At 45.3% G+C, this 21,015-nt stretch overlaps 1 protein-coding gene and 1 long non-coding RNA gene across 2 annotated transcripts in view; one reads left to right on the forward strand and one right to left on the reverse strand.

The window, feature by feature from the left end:
- Positions 1-14,232, forward strand: part of EPAS1 (endothelial PAS domain protein 1) — a 153,383-nt gene extending 139,151 nt beyond the window's left edge. Inside the window, exons 11-16 of the mRNA XM_039528832.1 lie at positions 5,935-6,045; positions 8,472-8,956; positions 10,274-10,397; positions 10,502-10,619; positions 11,676-11,852; positions 13,836-14,232. Coding sequence (XP_039384766.1) covers positions 5,935-6,045; positions 8,472-8,956; positions 10,274-10,397; positions 10,502-10,619; positions 11,676-11,852; positions 13,836-13,987 — 1,167 coding nt within the window. The 3' untranslated portion in view covers positions 13,988-14,232. The remainder of the gene's footprint in view (positions 1-5,934; positions 6,046-8,471; positions 8,957-10,273; positions 10,398-10,501; positions 10,620-11,675; positions 11,853-13,835) is intronic.
- LOC120400372 overlaps positions 2,111-21,015 on the reverse strand; it is a 94,555-nt gene continuing 75,650 nt past the window's right edge. The window contains exons 2-4 of the long non-coding RNA XR_005595780.1: positions 7,607-7,883; positions 3,161-3,280; positions 2,111-2,553 (exon numbers count right to left, since the gene is read on the reverse strand). This is a non-coding gene — a long non-coding RNA (uncharacterized LOC120400372). The remainder of the gene's footprint in view (positions 2,554-3,160; positions 3,281-7,606; positions 7,884-21,015) is intronic.

The raw sequence follows: 21,015 nt of genomic DNA on the forward strand, positions 1-21,015 counted from the left end.
GCTGGGGCAGGGGTGGGGCATGGAGGGGGTGAGGGCTCCTGCTCGGGGTGTGGGCTCTGGGGTGGGGCTGGAAATGAGGGGTTTGGAATGCCGGAGGGTGCTCCGGAATGCACCCAAGGGGATCAGAGGGCATGATTAGGATCAGGCCTGAGGCAGGGGTTGAGTGGGGGTAGGGGCTGGGCTCAGGGGTGGGGCTGGGGATGAGGGGCTTGGGGTGCAGGATGGTGCTCTGGGCATGAGGTGTCTGACGGGCGGGAGGGAGATCAGGGCTGGGGCAGGGGGTCAGGACGTGTGGGGGTGAGGATGCTGGCTGTGGGTGTGGGTGCTGGTGTAGGGCTGGGGCTGAGGGATTTGGGGTGCAGGAGGGGCTGCAGGCTGGGGCAGGGGGTTGGGTGCAGGAGTGGGGTGTTAGGGATTTGGCTGGGGGTGCAGGCTCTGAGGTGGGGCTGGGAATAAGGGGCTTGGGGTGCAGGAGGGTGCTCCAGACTGGGATTGAGGAGTTTGGAGGGTGGGATGGGGATCGGGGTGGGGCAGGGGAGGGGGTCATGGATCCAGGCTCCATGTGGCACTTACCTTAAGCAGCTCCCAGAAGCAGTGCCATGTTCCTCCTCTGGCTCCTACACAGAGGCGCAGCCAGGCGGCTCTGCTGGCTGCCCCATCCACAGGCACGCCCCCGCAGCTCCCATTAGCCATGGTTCCCGGCCAATGGGAGTTTCAGAGCTGGCACTTGGGGTGGGGGCAGTGTGTGAAACACCCCGGCTGCCCCTATTGTAGGAGCTGGAGGGGGGACATGCCGCTGCTTCCAGGAGCTGCGCAGAGCCACAGCAGGCAAGGAGCCTGCCTTAGCCCTGCTGCACCGCTGACGGGACTTTTAACAGCCTGATCGGCAGTGCTGACCGAAGCCTCCAAAGTGACCTTTTCGACTGGGTGTTCTGGTAAAAAAAACCAGACACCTGGCAACCCTATCTGAAGTGCTGCGCTCATGCTGGATATATCAGGTGCCGCCGGCCCTACACTGTATCAGTTCATTCTTACTGCCCATTGTGGTCACACATTAAGGGATGGTGGCGGGTCTTCAAAAACTTTTGTCCCCGCACCCAGAAAGAGCAAGACATCTGCCCCGTCCCCCTGGCTTCCAAGCCACCCAGTCAGGTCACACCAAGTGCCTCGGCCTCCATGCGCAGCACACCTCCAGGACCCGGCTCCTACTGGCACTGTTCACCTTTGCCAGTGCCGAAGAAAAAGGCCAAGAAGTGCTCCTTGGCACTCAGCAAGAAGGCCCGGGAATCATCTACCAAGGGACTCAGGCCTGCCCACCAGACTATTCCAGAGCTACGCAATCGTTCCTCCCCAGCTGGGGCACCCAGCCCTGTTAAGGGTCTGCCACTGACTCCTGGGAGTGGTATGGGACCCACACTCCTGTCTGCACCTTCGTCAGTGGCCAGCACAGTGGCCTTATTGGAGCACGTGGAGCGTACTGGTTGTGATGATGCCTCCTTCACAGCACTCCTCAGTGCTTGCAATGGAAGCTCGGACGGTGGCTCCAACGGCACTGGACCTGGTACCAAAAGCGCGTACTGAGGTCAGGGTGGAGGAACCTGTTCCCACCCCAAAGCCTCTTTCTCCAGCAGTGGTCGAGACCCGAGACCAGAGGTCCAGTCTTCCTCGTTATCCCCAGATGAGGAGGTTATGGGACCTACCAGAGCTAGCCTGCTGGATGACTTAGAGAACATCAAGACCTTCTATGGTGTGTGGCCGAGGACTTTAGGCTTGAGGTACAGGAGATGGCAGAGCAGGAGGACACCCTTGTCAACGTTCTCTCAGCCTCTACGCATTCCCAGGTTGCCCTGCTTGTGCATGAGGGAGTCCTCAAGATAGCCAAGGCCTTGTTGCAGACCCCCTCCTTCATCCCATCCACCTCAAAATGGGCTGAGAAAAAGTACTTTATGCTGGCCAGAGATTTCGAGTACCTCTATACTCACCTGCCCCCGGGCTTGCTGGTTGTATTTGCAGCCAATGAAAAAGACAAGCAGGTCCCCGCCTCCTTGACTCCCAAACACAACAAGGCTAAGAAACTTGGTTTATTTGGGAGAAAAATTTATTCCACCTCCAGCCTGCAATTTTGGGTAGTGAACCATCAGCCCCTGCAGGGCCGGTATAATTTTAATCTCTGGGATGGTCTCAAAAAGTTCCAGGAATACCTCCTTCAGGGTTTGGCCCAAGAGTGTGCAACTCTGGTGGAGAAGGGTATGATGGTGGCCAGATGCTCCCTGCAGACTGCATGGGACATGGTGGACTCAGCAGGAAAGGTGGTCACATCAGTGGTGGTCATGCGACATAGTTCCTGACTCCAGACAGCAGGCCTCTCCCAGGAGATGCAGGCCTCGATCCAGGACCTCCCCTTTGACAGAGTTGGTCTGTTCTTGGATCAAATGGATGCCAAGCTGCACGGGTTGAAGGACACTAGGGCTACCCTTCGCCTGTTGGGCATGCACAGGCCACAATCAGCCAGGAAGCCCTTCTGGCCAACACTCTGGAAGCCTCGTCAGGGACCTACACGGAGAAGGGATGCTAGTTTCAGTCATCGTCGCCTTTCTTCCTCCTGCTCGCCAGCCCAGCCTGGAGCCACAAAAGAACCAGGGGGCCAGTACTGATAGGTCGTGGATTACATCAGACCTCTGGGTCCTGAACATAATGGCTCGGGGCTATACCCTGCAGTTCTTGGCCGCCCCTCCTTCCCGCCCCTCCTTCCCACCCCCTCATTTTCCCATCCCTCTTAGGGACCCTTCTCACGAGCAACTCCTCATTCAGGAGGTAAAGAAGCTCCAGGGCTTGGAGGTTCCTCGGGACATGGAAGGATGAGGATTGTACTTCCTAATCCCAAAGCCAAAAGGGACCTGCATGGCCTCAACAAGTCTCTCAAGAAGTTGAAGTTCCGCATGGTCTCCCTGCCCTCCATCATCCCTTCCCTGGATCTGGGGGGCTGGTACACCACTCTCAATTTAAAGGGTGCTTACTTTCATGTCTCCATATTCCTAGGCCACAGGCACTTCCTGTGTTTATAGTGGCTGGGCATCACTTCCAGTTCACAGTGTTACCCTTTGGCCTGTCCTCAGCCCCCAGGGTGCTCACAAAGTGTGTGGCAGCAGTAGTGGCTTACCTGAGAAGTTGAGGCATCCAAATCTTCCTGTATCTCAATGACTGGCTCATCAAGAGCAAGTCTCCGGAGCTGGTCCAACAGAGCCTCAATCTGGTGTGGTCCATCTGCAACAATCTAGGCCTGTTAATAAATACAGAAAAGTCCACATTAACACTGGTTCAACTCATAGAGTTTATCGGAGCAGTTATTGATTCCACGTAAGCCAGAGCCTTCCTTCCGGAAGTGCGCTTCCAGGCCACATCAGACTTGATTGCCCACGCAAAGATCCATCCACTTACCTCAGCCCACACGTGCCTGCGACTAATGGGCCACATGTCCACGAGCACATACGTGGTCAGCCATGCCTGTCTTCATCTATGACCTCTGCAGTCATGGCTGGCCTCAGTCTATATCCCCAGCAGGCACTCCTTGGACCGAGTGGTCACGGTGCCAAGTTATGTCCTCTCATCTTTGGACTAGTGACTGGATCCCCAGTCGGCGCTGCACAGGGTTCCCTTCGTGTCCTTATCTCCGTCCCTTACCCTGGTCTCGGACGCTTCGGACCTGGGCTGGGAAGCCCATCTGGGCGAGCTCAGGACTCAGGGCCACTGGCTACACAGCGAGCTAGCTTTTCATATCAACATCAGGGAGCTCAGTGCAGTTCACCTGGCCTGCCAGGCATTCTTGCCCCATCTGAAGGGCAGTGTGGTGCAGGTCCTGACGGACAATACATCAACAGGCAGGACGGAGCCAGGAAGTGCTCAGCCTCTGGGACTTTTGTGTGTGACATGCCATTCATCTGGTAGCTCCCCACCTGCCCAGAGCCAAGAACATCCTGGCATTTCACCTCCGCAGGACCTTCTTGTCTCACCACGAATGGTCACTCCATCTTCCGCAGGTGGGGGACTCCCCAGATGGACCTGTTCTCATCCTGGCAGAACAGAACGTGCCACGTGTTCTGTTCTCTGTTGGTTAGGAGCGCTGATGTACGCCTTCCCGCCGGTGCCGTTAATCCACAGAGTACTGCTCAAGGTAAAGCAAGACAAAGCGACAATCATCCTCATAACACTGGCGTGGCCTTGTCAACACTGGCTCGGCATGCTGCTGACAAACTCAGCAGCCACCCCACTGCAGCTACCTCTTTGGCTGGATCTCCTGTCCCAGAACCACGGCAACCTGCTGCACCCGAATCTGGAGTCACTGCACTTGATGGCTTGGCTGCTGTGTGGCTGAGTATGGACGAATGGGGGTGTTCTGCTGGTGTCCAGCATTCCTGCTGGGCAGCAGAAAACCGTCCACCAGAGATACATATGTGGCATAGTGGAAGCAGTTCACATGTTGGGTAACGGGCCAACACATTCATGCAGAAGAGGCCCCGCTGCAGGACATCCTGGACTATTTACTGCACCTTAAGCATCAGGATCTGTCGCTATCTTTGATCAAGGTACACCTGGCAGCCATTTCAACGTTCTCTGTTCCACTTAAAGGACAGTGAGTCTTCGCCCATCCCATGACGGGGAGCTTCCTGAAAGGTTTGGAGCTCCTTTACCTGCATGTCTGAGACCCGGTCCCCCCTTTGGGACCTGATTCTTGTGCTGTCCAAACTCCTGGTTCCCCCCTTCGAGCCCTTGGCTTCCTGCTGCCTCTTGCAAGGTCTCCTTCTTGGTTGCTATAACTTCAGCCTTTAGGGGGTCCAAGACCAGGGTGATCATATCAGAGCTGCCCTATATGGTTTTCTGTAAGGACAAAGTCCAGCTGCATCCACACCCGGCCTTTCTGCCCAAGGTCGTCTCCCAGTTCCACACTGGTCAGGACATTTACCTATCAGTCCTTTGTCCGAAGCCTCATGTGAAGGATGAGAAGCGCAGGCTGCATACTTTGGATGTCAGATGGGTGCTGGCCTTCTACACTGATAGAATAATGCCATTCCATAAGTCAATGCAATTGGCTGTTGCTGTTCCTGACGGGACGAAAGGTTGGCCAGTGTCAGCCCAGAGAATCTCATCTTGGACCATGGCCTGCATCCACTGCAGATGGTGAAGGTGCCCCCGCCAGTGATCATGATGGCTCATTCGACTATGGTGCAGGCATCGTCAGCTGCCTTCCTGGTGCAGGTGCCGACCCAAGAGATCTGTCAGGCCGCAACCTGGTCGTCAGTCCACACATTTGCATTGCACTACGCACTGACCCTGGACGCTCGAGACTGTGCTGGCTTTGGCAGAGCAGTGCTGCAAACTGCAAGACTGTGAACTCCGAACCCACCTCTGTTGAATCTGCTTGTGAGTCACCTAGAATGGAATTGACATGAGCAAGCACTCGAAGAAAAAACCATTTACCTACCTTCTGTAACTGTTGTTCTTAGAGATGTGTTGCTCATGTCAATTTTATTACCTGCCCTCGTGCCCCTCAGTCGGAGTTGTTGGCAGGAAGGAACAGAGAGGACATAGGGCGGGGTTCCACAGCCAGCCCTACAGATACTGCTAAGGCAAAATCTCCGACAGCCATGCAGGTGGGCACGCGCACACCTAGAATGGAATGGATATGACCAACACACATTGAAGAATAACAGTTACAAAAGGTAGGTAACCATTTTTTCTGTTGGAGACTAGTGTGTGTTTATTAGAGTTGAGTAGAATATTTGGTTTGTGGAGATGCTGTAGACCCAGCCTCATTGTTTGTTTTGCATAGCTGATGTTCATTATTGTACGGCACAGTGCACTGACAGCACCATAGCAAAATCAAGTACTCTGATAATCTAGCTGCTTCTTAAAGGCTTCTTTTTTATTCCTGTGCAGCCAAGCAGCCCAGAAGACTATTACAGCTCCTTAGAGGAAGATCTTAAGATTGAGGTGATTGAGAAGCTCTTTGCCATGGACACAGAGTCAAAGAACCAGTGCAACTCCCAGGTCAGAGGACAGTAGTATTTTCTTGCCCACAAGCGATGAACCAATCCTCCCATAACCAGTACCATGGATGACCATTCTATTGTAATACAGCACTTAATTCTCAATGCTGCTAACAGTTCCCATTCCTCAAGAAGATCCAGAGAGGGTCAGCGTACTCAGGAAAGAGTATGGAGATGACAGGGCCGCCCAGAGGATTCAAGGGGCCTGAGGTCTTCAGCGGCAGGGGGCCCCCACCGCTGAATTGCTGCCAAAGACCTGGCACTTTGGCAGCGGGTCCCAGGGTGGAAGGGCCCCCCACCGCCAAATTGTCGCCGAAGATCTGGAGCGGAAGAAGCTCCAGGGGCCCGGGCCCCGTGAGAATTTTCCGGGGCCCTCGGAGCGAGTGAAGGACCCTGCTCCAGGGCCCCCGAAAAACTCTCGTGGGGGCCCCTGCGGGGCCTGGGGCAAATTGCCCCACTTGCCCCCACCCCACCGCGGGCGGCCCTGGGAGATGAATGGAAAGCGGGCAAGCTGCGAAGTTTGCTGATTGAGTGCATCTCCTCGAGATCCTGTGCCAGCAGGACTCTATCTGGAAAGTAAGATTGCTCCTCCTAGGGGAGGTTATATGATGCAGGTGCTATAATAAGCTCTAGTTCTTTCAGCTACATCTTAAAAACTAGGTTAACACTTGAGGACTGATCTGTGCACAGACTGAGACAGGCACAGTGGAAATGATCCAAACTTCTCCAGTTGGAGCTGCCACTGCCTGCCATGCGATCAGCTTGCTGAGATCCAGTCAAATGGGTCAACCTAGGAGATTACAGGAAAGATTTTCAAAAGCACGTGCACAAAAAAATGCTTATGCCCTTACGGATGCCTCCAACTTGCGACAGACAGCCCTTGGTTTGCACATGCACATACAGCCCTTGGGAGAGTGTGCAAGTGAATTTTAGACTTAACTATGAAGCAAATCTTTTCATTCATATTTTGTTTGCCATAGACTAGATCGTTCAATTCAACAGTGAAAAATAGCTTTTCAAAACACTGAATACTGATTCAGACTGGATACAGCAGCAATAGTAATAAGCAATGCCAGATGGCCTGATGGGCAACCAGGCAACATGCAACAAGGCAGGGACAGGGAAGTGCACACATCACGTATCACACACACCCCTGTGGCAAAATCAGAATAATCACTTTGGACTGAGTCTACGTCCTTCTCCTTTTTCTGGGTTCATAACTGGTCAAAAAGTGACATGGAAATTGATTGAAAACTGCTTCCAAATAAAAGGCCTGAGACCTCTTTTTAGACTACTTCTCTCCATGCTTCGGTAGCAACTTTGTGACCACAGATACTCCCTCTGTATACACCATAGCTAGAGGGAGGATTGTTATTTAAAGTGTTCTAGATAAGAAAAGGCACAGTCCCTGCCCTGGGGAGCTTACAGTCTAAGTTTTGACATAACAGAGCAGTGACTGCAACAGAGGAGGGGTAGGGAAGGAGAGCGAAATGCCAGGCAGGCAAGGAGGAAGGATGGCAAACATGGTGTGAGAATTGGAGCACAATAGAAATAATTGTTACCAGAAACAATTCAACATCAGGTTGCTCAGATGACTTCAAGAGTGTATGAGACCTTTCTGTCCTGCTTGCAGCTCCTCCTCCTGCTGCTGGTGGTCATCTGAATCCTCCCGGTGGACCTAGGGTTTTTAAGGGCTAGATCTGGAACTGTTGCTGTGATGGAAATAGGAGGAGAGGGTGTTGCTGATCTGAGTGGATGGGAAGCATGCTCTCTTCCTGCTTCTAGGTTCCATTGCTTCTGCATGGAAGATGCAAGATTTAGATGCAGTCAGCACTCCCACTGAAAAATACAGAAATGAATGTGTTAATGTCCTGCGAATGTGTTAATGTCCTGTGAACTGTGTTTAATAGGCCTTTTGTGGGTTTGATGCACATTTTCTATGTAATTAGATTTTGAATAACTTATTTTCCATTAGTCAGGCGTGGTGTGAAGTTGAACTATGTGCCACACTTAAGCATTGGCAGACAAGTTATTCAAAGCCCAGTGGAACATCTGCTCCTGTTCAACCCACGTTGACCTCCCAAACTGCATTGGGGCATTAGCCTTCAGAAAGTGCTGTGCATACGGTAGCATGGTTGGTGGGTGTAGCATGATTTTCAGTCTTGCTTCATGTTTCTCATCTGCCCTGCAACCTTATCCCTGGCGATATCAGAAACAAGTATAGAATTCAGGAAAACAGACATTTCAGTATGGAAATTACATGCATCTTTAAATAGGGATCTGCCACTTTCAGTATATTTAAGTAAATTCGGTTGACTCTTAGCTATACAGCAGGTGTAATGATTCTTCAGTCTTACATTCACTGATATTTCATCTTCCATGTACACATTAATTGCCATGTGCTTTTTATTATTATTATTTGTACAGACTGATTTCAATGAGCTGGATCTTGAAACCCTGGCTCCTTACATTCCCATGGATGGGGAAGATTTCCAGCTGAGTCCAATCTGCCAAGAAGAACGTCCTCTCCCTGAAAATGCACAAAACACCCAGCAAAGTTTAAGTAGCATGAGTACCATTTTCCAGCCCCTTGCTCCTGCCTCTCAGAATCAGTTCCTCTTGGAGAAATACTGCCAACAGATGTCAAATAAAAATATGAACCCTGGTCGTGGACCTCTGTCATCTGTGTCCTTCAACGCCACGAACAAGTCCTCCCTGTCACCATACCATGCGCGAGACAGCACCCCACTGGCATCAATGGTTGGAAGACCAAGCACCCAGTGGCCACCTGATCCACCAGTACAGTATGTTCCTGCTAAGTGGAGACTAATGGATAAATACTGTGGGTCCTTAGCAAGTTCATCATCAGGGCCGCCAGTACACTCTCCCAACATATCGTTATATAAGAAAAGGTAAATCTGTCCTAATATGCAAGCTGTTAGGTGTATCTCTCCTTGAGACTTCTGTGCTGCAAACCTGGAAAAAGTCTATTTGCCCACTCTGCTGGAATAATCTGTTTCAACAGATGGAATACTAGGAGCCCAATTCTGCTGTCCTTTGAAGTGAACAGCTTTGCCCTTCCATTGACTTGAATGGGAGCAGAAGTGGGCTGATTTTCACTATTATCATCAGTGTACTGATGTGTGGATTTGTGAAAATGTACATGTCTATCACAAAAACAGAGAACAGTTTTGCAAAGCGGCTTTACTGTCACAAACAGTGTCAGAAACAGATCTTGTAGGACAGGGAGAAGGATGGCCAATGGTTACAGGGTAGCCAGTGAGCTGGGTTCAGTTCCCTGCTCTGCCGCAGACTCCCTGTGTGACATTGGGCAAGCCTCTGAGCCTCTGTTCCCCATTTGTAAAGTGGTGGTAATAGCACTTCCCTACCTCATAGAGCTGGTGGGAGGGCAAATACATGATACAACAGTCATGGGGGCCATATAAATACCGTAGGTAAAGAGCTTCAATAATAGTCTTAAGCATGTTGTTAAACAGAAATCATCCTTAAATTTCAGATTTTCAATACAGCTTATTTATATTTATTACTACTATGATGAGCATAGGGTAAGGACCAGGATAGAAGCACAGTAGTCCAGTTCAGACAGGTCACTTAACAACTTTGTGCGTCAGATTCTGGATTTGTAACATGGAGATAAAAATACTGGCTGACCTTCATAAAGCTCTTTGGGAATCACAGATGACAAGTGCTCTAAATGCTTTAGGGTTGTTAATACTTTTAAAGATGTACAAAATGATGGGTTTCATTTTCTAAAAAAATTGTAACCATCTCAGGGGTGTGGGCACGTGCAGTTTTATACCTGAAGGATCAATTAATTGTATGCAGTTGCTAGCCTTTTTGGCTATGTGACCACTAACATATGGGCCCGTAATTGTGCCTGCAAAAATGGAGGGCAGGTTAAGCCCTGTTAAAAATTTGACCTACTAAGTCATACAATTTTTGTTTCACAATCAAGGTTTTGCTTCTAGGTTGTGAGGTAATGACTTACCAGACTTTTAACAACACTTGCTATTGAAAGTTTCCAAGCATTCTGGCAATAAGTGTACTGACAACTGGGTTAGCTGTCCAGGAAAAATTCTGCACTTGCAGTCTAGCCCATCTCACCGTCCTATGCCAAAAGAACCTTAATGCTTTGAAAGATCAATCAGACACAAATAGTCTTATTTATTTGCAAATTACTCACTCAAGGAAGGGTCTTTTCTTTACAGATCACTGGACAGTTTTGAGCAACGGGGCATAGATATAAACCCTGCAAGAATTGCTCTTGCCAACAGTTTGAAACTGAAGCGACAGATGGATTATGAAGATCAAACATTTCAACAGCTGAGTGGGGTAATCTGTTATAAGGAATTCAGACACTTCAAACAATGACCATTACAAAAGGGTTTTCATTTTGATTAGTTATGTCTGTTTCTGGTTTCTTTATCCAACTGCAGGCGGATTTGTCAATGATGAACCCATCTCATTTAATGTGGAAAAGGATGAAAATTCTCAAAGGTGAAAATTGTTCATTGGTTACTGAAAAGAAGTCCCTCAGCACAAGTGTCCTTACTGGTAAGACATAAATTGATTCTATATTGTTCATTTCTAGATATTATTTTAGGACAGTTTCACTAGAAACAAAGACTCTGTACAGGAATTATCATACCTGCCATTTTCATGCCAAAAGCAGAAGAACTACCATAAACCAAACATATAGACCAACAACTGTTAACGCAGTCAACAGTGCTCTGAGTTGGATTGTCCTGTAAATGAAAGCTTATATATTGTTCTGGGGCTCTGTTTCCCAGGGAGCCTGAAGTGATAGTTCCACTATAGCTCAGATTTAGGGTCACTGTGGCCTTTTGATATTTCCAGTAATTTCCACAGCATCAGAGTTTTCATTAAAAAAGTTTATACCTTCTGGTTGCAAAAATATTCTTCTAAATATGAACCACTGCTGTGCAGTAGGTCCAAGGCCACAGGAAGGCAGCTTAAAGTAAGTGTGATTTCTGTGTTAAGACATCAACTTAGTGTGAAGTATTAAAATTCCAATTCTTCTTCTCCCCACTGGGACAGTTACAATACAATGGTCTACTGTGTTCTACAACCCATCCTGGTATATGCAGCATCATTTATTCACAAGTAGGTTAGGAGTATGTTTACCCAGTCAATGGTTCTGAAGAAAGAACCCTCCAGTGCTGGTAATGATGAGTGATCAAAATAAGGTGGTTCTCTAAACCTGCTGTAGATTTCGGAATGAACTCTTATTAGGAAGAAAAAAATAATTTCATCTACACTATCTGTATAAATAATTCAGTGAGCACATTAATCCTTTAAGTGAAAAAAGATTGAATCTAGCCTCCTGGTCTTAAGCTCTCTCACAAAGTGGCCACACTCATTTGGCACAGTGATGTAATCTCTGCTCCAGGGTAGCTGTGACTGACTAACCAGTGAAGGTGGTTTGTTATAGCTTTGAAGCAGTGTAGTAAAGTTTGCCAGTTATACTTTCATTGCTATAGTCAAGGACTCTGGGAAGCTCAGTCCTGGCACTTGTGCTCCCAGAAGATATATTGGCACATTGTAACACAAAGGTCATTTTTAAAAAACAATTGTCACATTTAATTTTAGACGAGTTTATTCGTAACTCACAGAGAGGTCTGAGCCAACCAGTGAACCAACTGCAGCAGCGACAGCAGCAACCCTCCTGCGGAAGCCCTGGTGATAATCAGAAAGCAGCATTCTCCCCTCAGTTTTACAGTTCCCATTATCAGAACTTCAATGTTCAACCAACTCATAAAAAGTCAGGTAAGGGGCAATCACAGATAAATGAGAAAATAGCTTTGCTCTTTGGTTTCAATACAGATATGAGGACTGATGGCTTATAAAGGGGAGTTAGAGGACAATAAACTTCAACCCAAATCTGTATAGTTCATATTATACTGAAGTGATGAAATTCTGAATGTATGTATAAGTTTATATCTAGTTTGACAGTTTGTGCATAAATCCCACAAACGTGTGTCTCTAGGCCATATCATATGCACAAACTTTCACACTTCATATAAATTCAACTTAGTGTTTTGTTTTCTCTCTCTCTCTCCATATAGATAAGTGTGTACATTTAATATGAACATTTATATTGCACACACTATCAATCAAGTATTTCAATAGCACCCCTCAGCACAGTCTCGACAGTAAGCCCCATGCATGTATGTACTTATATAAAATTCTTCCTCCCAGAAAATGAGTTAGACGTGATCCAACCCAACAATTTTGTCCCCTGTGTGAAGCTTAAGTTAAATGGAGATTGAACCAGGGAACTCTGTATGAACTGGCAGCTCAGAATCCTCCCATCAGATTGTAGCATAGAAGCTGCCAAAATAGCCATTTCTGGAATGCCATTAACCAGGCCTGATTTCAGTCAGTTCATCCACATTGTTGCAGACCCACTAGTCATGCACAAGCTCTCCCTTGCTAGCCTGTACCTTATTCCTCTTCTGTGTGGCCATGTAAGCCCCTGTGCAGTGGATCCATGGTGGTTCTGCTGCATTTAGAGCATTCCAACCCCAGAGAAGCAGGAGAGAAGGCTCTGACCCTTGAAAAGCATTAATTTTAAATATCCAAAGTTGAAAATTTAAATGGCCATGCATCGGTGTCTGTATCCTTGAGAACCCATCAGTGGATACTCTTCAAAATAAATGTCCAAAGGCATAACTGTCAATGGATACCTATATAGATTTAGGCAAAGGGTAAGTAAGCCTCAGTCATTTCTCTAAAATTATACCTCACTAACATCAGATAGAGCCATTTTTCCTTTAATAAGGACTGTTTAGCAAATGTATTAAAATATATCGGCTAAAATAACAGCCTTACAATGCCTTGCTAGTGCATGCTTCACAGTTCAACAGGCACGTTAAATGACATTATAGCAGTTCACTTTTCTGACTGTAATGAAAATCTTCCTAAACAAATTTAACGAGAATTTAAAAAAATATTTTTTTTCAACAGCGAGTGGAGAAAACTTGTCCACAATTGCCTTTTCCCAGCACCCAGTACTGTCTTTGTCCTCTTTATATCAAGTTATATCTGAATTTGATCCTTCATTTTTTACTGTCCTTTCCTCCATATACTTGGACTTTGTAACTCTGATCTCAACAAAATCTGATGCCCACCATCAATCTTGGTAAATAAAGGAATAAAAGTTGCAATGACATAGCGCAACGTTAAATATGATTATTGCAGTTCTTTTTCATAGTTATAAATGTAGCAACTGTGTAACTTCAGAGTGATTTTATGTTTGGCAGCTTGTGCATACATTTTTCCTTTCAAATGAAAGTGGGAACAAACAGCTTACTACAACAACAGCACAATCACAGAAGTGTGTCATAGTTCAGCAGATGTAGGTTTGACTTTATTTTATGATCCTTTTTAAAAAAAAATTAGATGAGGTACATGACTGCAATTGGTGCTAATTCAGAAAGCTATGTGGTTTACTACAGGTTTCCTGTTTTTGAACTAGAATGATTTCCCCTTTAAAAAAAAAATCTAAATGACAAGGAAAAGAAAACATGTTTCACTTCTAGCTAAAATTTCAACATGTGAGATTATTCTCAGTTTTAAATGTTGTTTGGCATATATAGGTTTGAACTGGAAGATGTAATGCTGTTTTCAGGTGCCTGAATGTTATAGAATACCAAAGAAAGTTAAAGGAGGGAAAAGTTAACCTTCCCCACTCTGTTTAGATGGGCATCATTCACTATTTTACAACTTTTCTTTAACACTCTATTTCAGGTGTGACAAGTCGTCTGCTTGGGCAGTCTTATGAACCCTATTTGTTGCCTGAATTGACCAGATATGACTGTGAGGTGAATGTCCCTGTTTTGGGCAGTTCTACACTTCTGCAAGGATGTGATTTGCTCAGAGCTCTTGACCAGGCAACCTGAGTAACCTTGCACTATTCCTTGGCCTATACTGTTCAAAACAGCTTCAGTTTTTAAATATATTTTTTCAAGTAGACAATTTCTAATACCCAATACACTTTTACAAGATTTTACTTATGTATTGAACTTGTCCACATTACCAAATAGTGGCCTTTTTGAAGTTACTCACTTTATTATTCTTATTAAAAATATACATCTACTGTATTTTTCTCTATTTCAATAAAAGTGTTCTTTAGAAAATTTATATTATTTCCCCTCATGCCTGACTTGTAATTTATATTCTCTGACATTTTCTTCAGTATTCATGCTAACAAAACTGTGGTGTAAATGTCTCTCTAATACTTTGGCTCCTGAACTGCAAAGATTGATTTTTATTGCCAAAGATAAATGAAAACAAACAAAAAAATCTGCTTTCCAACCACAGTTTGTGTTGACCTTCTAAATTAAAATGCTCCATGCCCCTATTGTGTTTGTAGTCTCTATTTCCCAGCACTAATATATTGTAAATGTTAACATCTTTGGGGAAAAAAATAAAAAACCTCACACCACCACTTTCTGACTTTCTCTCCCTAAATCAGATACTATTTGCTGAAAGAAATGTGAAGGGTGAACTGCAGAGTTTTTGGGTATCTGCGAAAGTTGCACAGCGTAGCTTTGTTTCCCTAACATGGGCTAGATCCTCAGCTGCTGAAACTGGTGCTCTATTGCTGTATAGAGAGCCACACTGACGTATGCTAGCAGAGGCTCTGCACGTAGGTTTTCATTTGTGATGGGGTTTCATGGTGGGTTTTTTGGGGGGGGGGGGTATTTCTTTTATTTTTTTTTTTACACAAAATGTAACTGAATCTTTGAAATTTCTGTTTGGGTTATTATGTATTGGTACTTTTGTTATGGCTAAGACATAGAACCAGAACCATACTCACTTTTTAAGAGCTGTTTTTGGCGAGCGCTGGGAACACTCAGGATGGTGTTGCCAATATTGCAGGACTGTAAGGATTTGTCCAAAGGCCAGTACTAACACTGCTAATTACCGATTAAGTTGACCTTTTTTGTGTGTGCATTTTATTTGCTAGATAGCAACATAATCCACACTCAAGAAACATTAAAAATAAAAGTTAAAACAGTATTTCCCCTTGCCTACTTCCCTTTGCCTTTTACTGAGTTACCCTAGTGAAAATAAGATGTTAAGAGTGTTGGGCTGGGAGGGTTTTCTTTAGTGTTTTAGCTTTCCTTGTATTGTTGATAGCCTTTCAAGTATCTTACAGTATGTCATTGTAAGGCAATCGGACATCTTCAGAACCACCATAAAAACAACTCTTGTTATCGTGAATTTATTTAAAGGGCAAGGATTCAGTTTTGTCCCCGGAAACCGCTTTGCCTTTGCTGGAAAATAAGAATAATGGTATTGGTCTGTAAAGTCTAGATGTTCAGTGGAAAACCAGGAAAGGAAGGGCAAATCCCTGATAGCAGACGCGAGGACAAACTATTTCCTCTTGCCCCTAAGCTAACATCCTCCGCTGATGTAAATCAGTGCCAGTTTACACCAGCTGAAAATCTGGCTCTTAAAGTTTTCCCCAAACTCAAAGCCATTCTACTCAGACTTCCAACTCCACTGAAGTCTATGTTCCATCAAATCCCTTTGTACTATGCACTAACATTTGCAGGTAGGGAGCATTGTGTTCATTGAGCACTTCAGAGCTCATTGTGTTTAAGTGATACTTAACCTTACAGTCTTACACACTGAAAAAATAATTGAAAACCTTTTCTGTTGTTGGTACATTTAAAAAAAGTTATTAGTGTCCCTCAGTACCTTTAAGAACTTTTTACCAAAAATAAGTTACTTTTAAAAGGAACCTATTGCTATGTGAGAAAAAAATGTGTAAGCGTCTAATGATACTTAGCAAAGCAGCTTTGACAAATCTGCAGTGGTAATGACTTGAGTGCTTGAAGGGTTAATGACACTTAAATATTGCTCTTTTATTTTTTTTGTTTGTGTAGTTTCAGCATTAAAGATGTTATACCATAAGTTTACTAGACACTCAAATATTCCATGCTTAATATTAACCAAACGTAGCAGCATTATTTTATGATCTATATTTCTGAATTTTTATTGACAATATAATGACTGTATGGGAACTTTAATTTGATAAGGAAATGTATTTTGACACTGATACCTTATTAAAGTATACTGATCCTAAATTCTTTGTGACTCTTGTTTGCTATGAATTTGTCACTTGATGTATTATTGTAAAACAAAGTATTTATTAAATTATTTATAGAAAATGAAGGTTTGCATTGATCATTAAAAGCTTGAAAGAAGAACAAAAGTTACCCATATTTAAAAACTAGAAAAGAATATTAGAGCAACATCAACCAAAGGCATAAAGAAACAGTGATGTATTATAAACCTTTCCATCCATTAACTTCAACGGATCCTGGACCAGCCCTCAGCATGCAAAGGGTTAAGATAAATTCCCATACCTTCAAACATATCATGCCATTGAATCTGACTCTTATTTCAATAGGGACTGTTTTAAAACTTATGGTACAATATGACCCACTGAATTTATAAAATCAATAGAAATTTGCCAGAGTGAGTATATGCAATACACATGGTGTTTGATTTAACAAATACCGTAGAAAATGATCTTAGACACTGAACTGCCAATCATGGCATTTATTCTTTTATACTTTTACCTTTGATTTGTAGTGTTTGGCAACAGTAGTCAAGCGTACCGTACTGCTAGCAACCAGGGTGCCTCTATGAATCATGATTTTCCTAATAAATTCTTTTCTCCCACTGCCTTGAATGTCTCAGATGTCAGGACCTTCATGCAAGCTCCCTCCCCAGGGTTTAGAGTCGAATGCCAACAAGCATGTCAGCTCTTTTCCTAAGGTTTTACCAAAGCACATCCATGGACAGGCCATTCAAAGGCAGCAAATACCCTAGAGGAAAACTGATCACTGATGCAGAGCATCTGCCGTTCCAACGGAAGCCAATACGAGCTGCAAGTGCTTAGCAGTTCCAGTCATTGTCTAACATGCAATATGTATACCGCTCCTACAGAAGCACTGTACAAACATTAACAAACCATCACAGCAGCCTGTAGGATAGGGAGGTATTATTGACTCCATTTTACAGCTAGGGAATCAGCCAGTGACTTGCCCTCAAATAATCCCTGTTAGAGGATGTCTTGGCAAGAGCAGTTTCTTTCTCTCACCCCATGCCATTTCTCATGCTTTCCCCGCCCCCATTTGAAGAGCTCTGACTTTCTCTTGCAGGAGTGAAATCAGGGAAGGCCAAATCACACTTGGAGTTGCAGCTAGCAAGGGATGTTAAGAGTAACAAGAAGGGTTTCTACAGGTATGTTAGCAACAAGAAGAAAGTCAAGGAAAGTGTGGGCCCCTTACTGAATTGGGAAGGCAACCTAGTGACAGATGATGTGGAAAAAGCTAATGTACTTGATGCTTTTTTTGCCTCTGTCGTCACGAACAAGGTCAACTCCCAGACTACTGCACTGGGCAGCACAGCATGGGAAGGAGGTGACCAGCTCTCTGCGGAGAAAGAAGTGGTTCAGGACTACTTAGAAAAGCTGGATGAGCACAAGTCTATGGGGCCGGATGCACTGCATCCGAGGGTGCTAAAGGAGTTGGCGGATATAATTGCAGAACCATAGGTCATTATCTTTGAAAACTCATGGCAATCCAGGGAGGTCCTGGATGACTGGAAAAAGGCTAATGTAGTGCCCATCTTTTAAAAAGGGAAGGAGGAGGATCTGGGGAACTATAGGCCAGTCAGCCTCACCTCAGTCCCTGGAAAAATCATGGAGCAGGTCCTCAAGGAATCAATTCTGAAGCACTTGGAAAGTGATCAGGAACAGTCAGCATGGATTCACCAAGGGCAAGTCATGCCTGACTAATCTAACTGCCTTCTATGACGAGATAACTGGCTCTGTGGATGAGGGGAAAGCAGTTGATGTGTTATTCCTTGACTTTAGCAAAGCTTTTGATACGGTCTCCCACAGTATTCTTGCCAGCAAGTTAAAGAAGTATGGGCTGGATGAATGGACTACAAGGTGGATAGAAAGCTGGCTAGATCATTGGGTTAAATGGGTAATGATTAATGGCTCCATGTCTAGTTAGCAGCCGGTATCAAGCGGAGTGCCACAGGGGTCAGTCCTGGGGCCAGTTTTGTTCAATATCTTCATTCATCATCTAGAGGATAGCATGGATTGCACCCTCAGCAAATTTGCAGATTACACTAAACTGAGAGGAGTGGTAGATATGCTGGAGGGTAGGGATAGGATACAGAGAGACCTAGACAAATTAGAGGATTGAGCCAAAAGAAATCTGATGAGGTTCAACAAGGACAAGTGCAGAGACCTGCACTTAGGAAGGAAGAATCTCATGCACTACTACAGATTAGGGACTGAATGGCTAGGCAGCAGTTCTGCAGAAAAGGACCAAGGGGTTACAGTGGATGAGAAGCTGGATATGAGTCAACAGTGTGCCCTTGTTGCCAAGAAGGCTACTGGCATTTTGGGCTATATAAGTAGGGGCATTGCCAGCAGATCAAGGGATGTGATCATTCCCCTCTATTCGACATTGGTGAGGCCTCATCTGGAGTACTGTGTCCAGTTTTGGGCCCCACACTACAAGAAGGATGTGGAAAAATTGGAAAAAGTCCAGCAGAGGGCAACAAAAATGATTAGGGGGCTGGAGCGCATGACTTATGAGGAGAGGCTGAGGGAACTGGGATTGTTTAGTCTGTAGAAGAGAAGAATAAGGGGGGTTTGATAACTGCTTTCAACTATCTGAAAGGGGGTTCCAAAGAGGATGGATCTAGATTGTTCTCAGTGGTAGCAGATGACAGAACAAGGAGTAATGGTCTCAAGTTGCAGTGGGGGAGGTTTAGGTTGGATATTAGGAAACACTTTTTCACTAGGAGGGTGGTGAAGCAGTGGAATGGGTTAGCTAGGGAGGTGGTGGAATCTCCTTCCTTAGAGGTTTTTAAGGTCAGGCTTGACAAAGCCCTGGCTGGGATGATTTAGTTGAGGATTGGTCCTGCTTTGAGCAGGAGGTTGGACTAGATGACCTCCTAAAGTCCCTTCCAACCCTGATATTCTGTGATTCTTACACGAAGCATCAGTCAGCTCCACATTCAAATACCCAGTCCAAACCTGCTTCCTTTGCCTAGCTTTGTCACTTATGGACCATTGGGCCTTGCTGTTGTATTGGTGTGCATACGATTATTCAGATATCTGACTCTGGGTGCATAAGCCACAGTGAGCACCCAAGACACCAGCCAAAAGCAATATATGTTTTATATATAATAATGGCACCATCATCTCTGGACCCAAAAGCAAGTCACAACAAGAGAAGCTAATGGATTATTATTAAGAGTAAATTAACTTGAGAGCAGCATATTTCTTCTTTTAACTATACATGTATTTGTAGATGAGTAAGGATTTCCTCACTGACCTCTCTTAGCTGATCAAGTAGCACATTAAGGACCATGATATTAAGACTTCTTCCTTCTCCACTTAATTGGTCTTACTGAAAGCATAAAACAGCGCAAAGCAAGGCAAGGAAAAGTGAAAAAGGAAGTTTAATCAATAAATGTAACAAGAACTGTGGAAGTATTTATAGGTAACACAGTAAACCAAGGAGTTCACTAAACACATCTTAAAGCCAGATCATAGCTTCTTCCTAACCCATAACTTGAGAAGGCAGCTGGGAGCAGCCACTCTGGCTCTAGAAAGGGAAGCTGCAGGAACAAGCAAATCCTTCCAAACGCCATCTGAAAAATGGTGGCTAGGTTTGGTGTCCCCTCTCTCCCCCCAGAAAAAGCCACCGATGGCAACTGTTGTGCATGTGCACGTGTGGTGGGTATTAACCACAAAAGCTCAGTCTCCCGTGCCTAGACTCCATTAAACAATGGACTCATTAACTGCAACACCACACTGAAATATCAACAGGTTACCACTGCCTTTCCCTGCTTATTCATGTTCCTGAACCAATGGTATGTTGCATCTCACAGTAAGGGCAGGTCTCGACTACAAACTGCTGCCAGCATAGCTATGTCAGTCAGGTGTGTGAAGAGGTGTAAGTCCCTGACTGATACAACTCTGCTGGCAAAACCCCTAATGTAAACACAGTTCTAGTTTATTCCAGGTCCTCCCCCCTTATTTCCCCAGGTTTGCCCCTATGAACTGTGTCACCCTAGGAGTGCTTTGCCAGCGTCCGAGTGCTCCTGGTAAGAGCTGGCCTAAGTCAAGATCATTTAACTACATCGCTCTAGCTTGCAACCAACCATTTTTATTTCTTTGGCCGATTGTGTCCACTTCAAGTAGTCAGGCACAGCTCCTGCAGCAGAAGAACTTGCTCAGCTGTTACGCTACCGCCTGATTCAGTAGAACTAGCACTATCTTCCAGTATTTTTACCATTATTTATAGTCTGGTGCCTCCCACAGGCTCCAATCCTGGCTGAGGCCCTGTTGTACTAAGCACCAAATACGTGTGGAAAGGTGGTCCCTGCCTGGCAGAGTTTACAGTCTCATTAAAAACATGTTAAACCAAGTGACTGAGAACGAAGGGAAGAGATATCATGTGGTTACTCAGCCTAATGACTTGCAGACCTTGCGAGTTATAAAACAGTTAAAGTTGTCCTCTTTTAAATCATTTAAAAATTCCTCTAACAAACAGTAAATCCCTGTGCTCCCTTCCTAGGGACTTCTTAGAAGGTCACTTCAGCTGGGAAAGTCCGCGCTTGTGTGGGAAGAGGCAGCTGCAATTGGTGATGAGCCCTCAAAATCCTGGGTTCCCGGGGGAGGAGGGTTGCTGCCCGCTAGTGTTGTGTTACTCTGCTTATACTGCTCCTTGAGCTCATGGGTTCCCATACAGAACATGAAAGGCTGGGTGAGCATAAATTATGTCGTATACTGGAAGAATTGGTTCGCTCTCTGTATTTTTGTACATCAGTGTCACTCCTTCAGACCATACTGGAGAACATGGCACAATAGCTGAGGTAG

Source organism: Mauremys reevesii, linkage group 3 (assembly GCF_016161935.1).
Source record: "Mauremys reevesii isolate NIE-2019 linkage group 3, ASM1616193v1, whole genome shotgun sequence".
NCBI lineage: Eukaryota > Metazoa > Chordata > Testudines > Geoemydidae > Mauremys > Mauremys reevesii.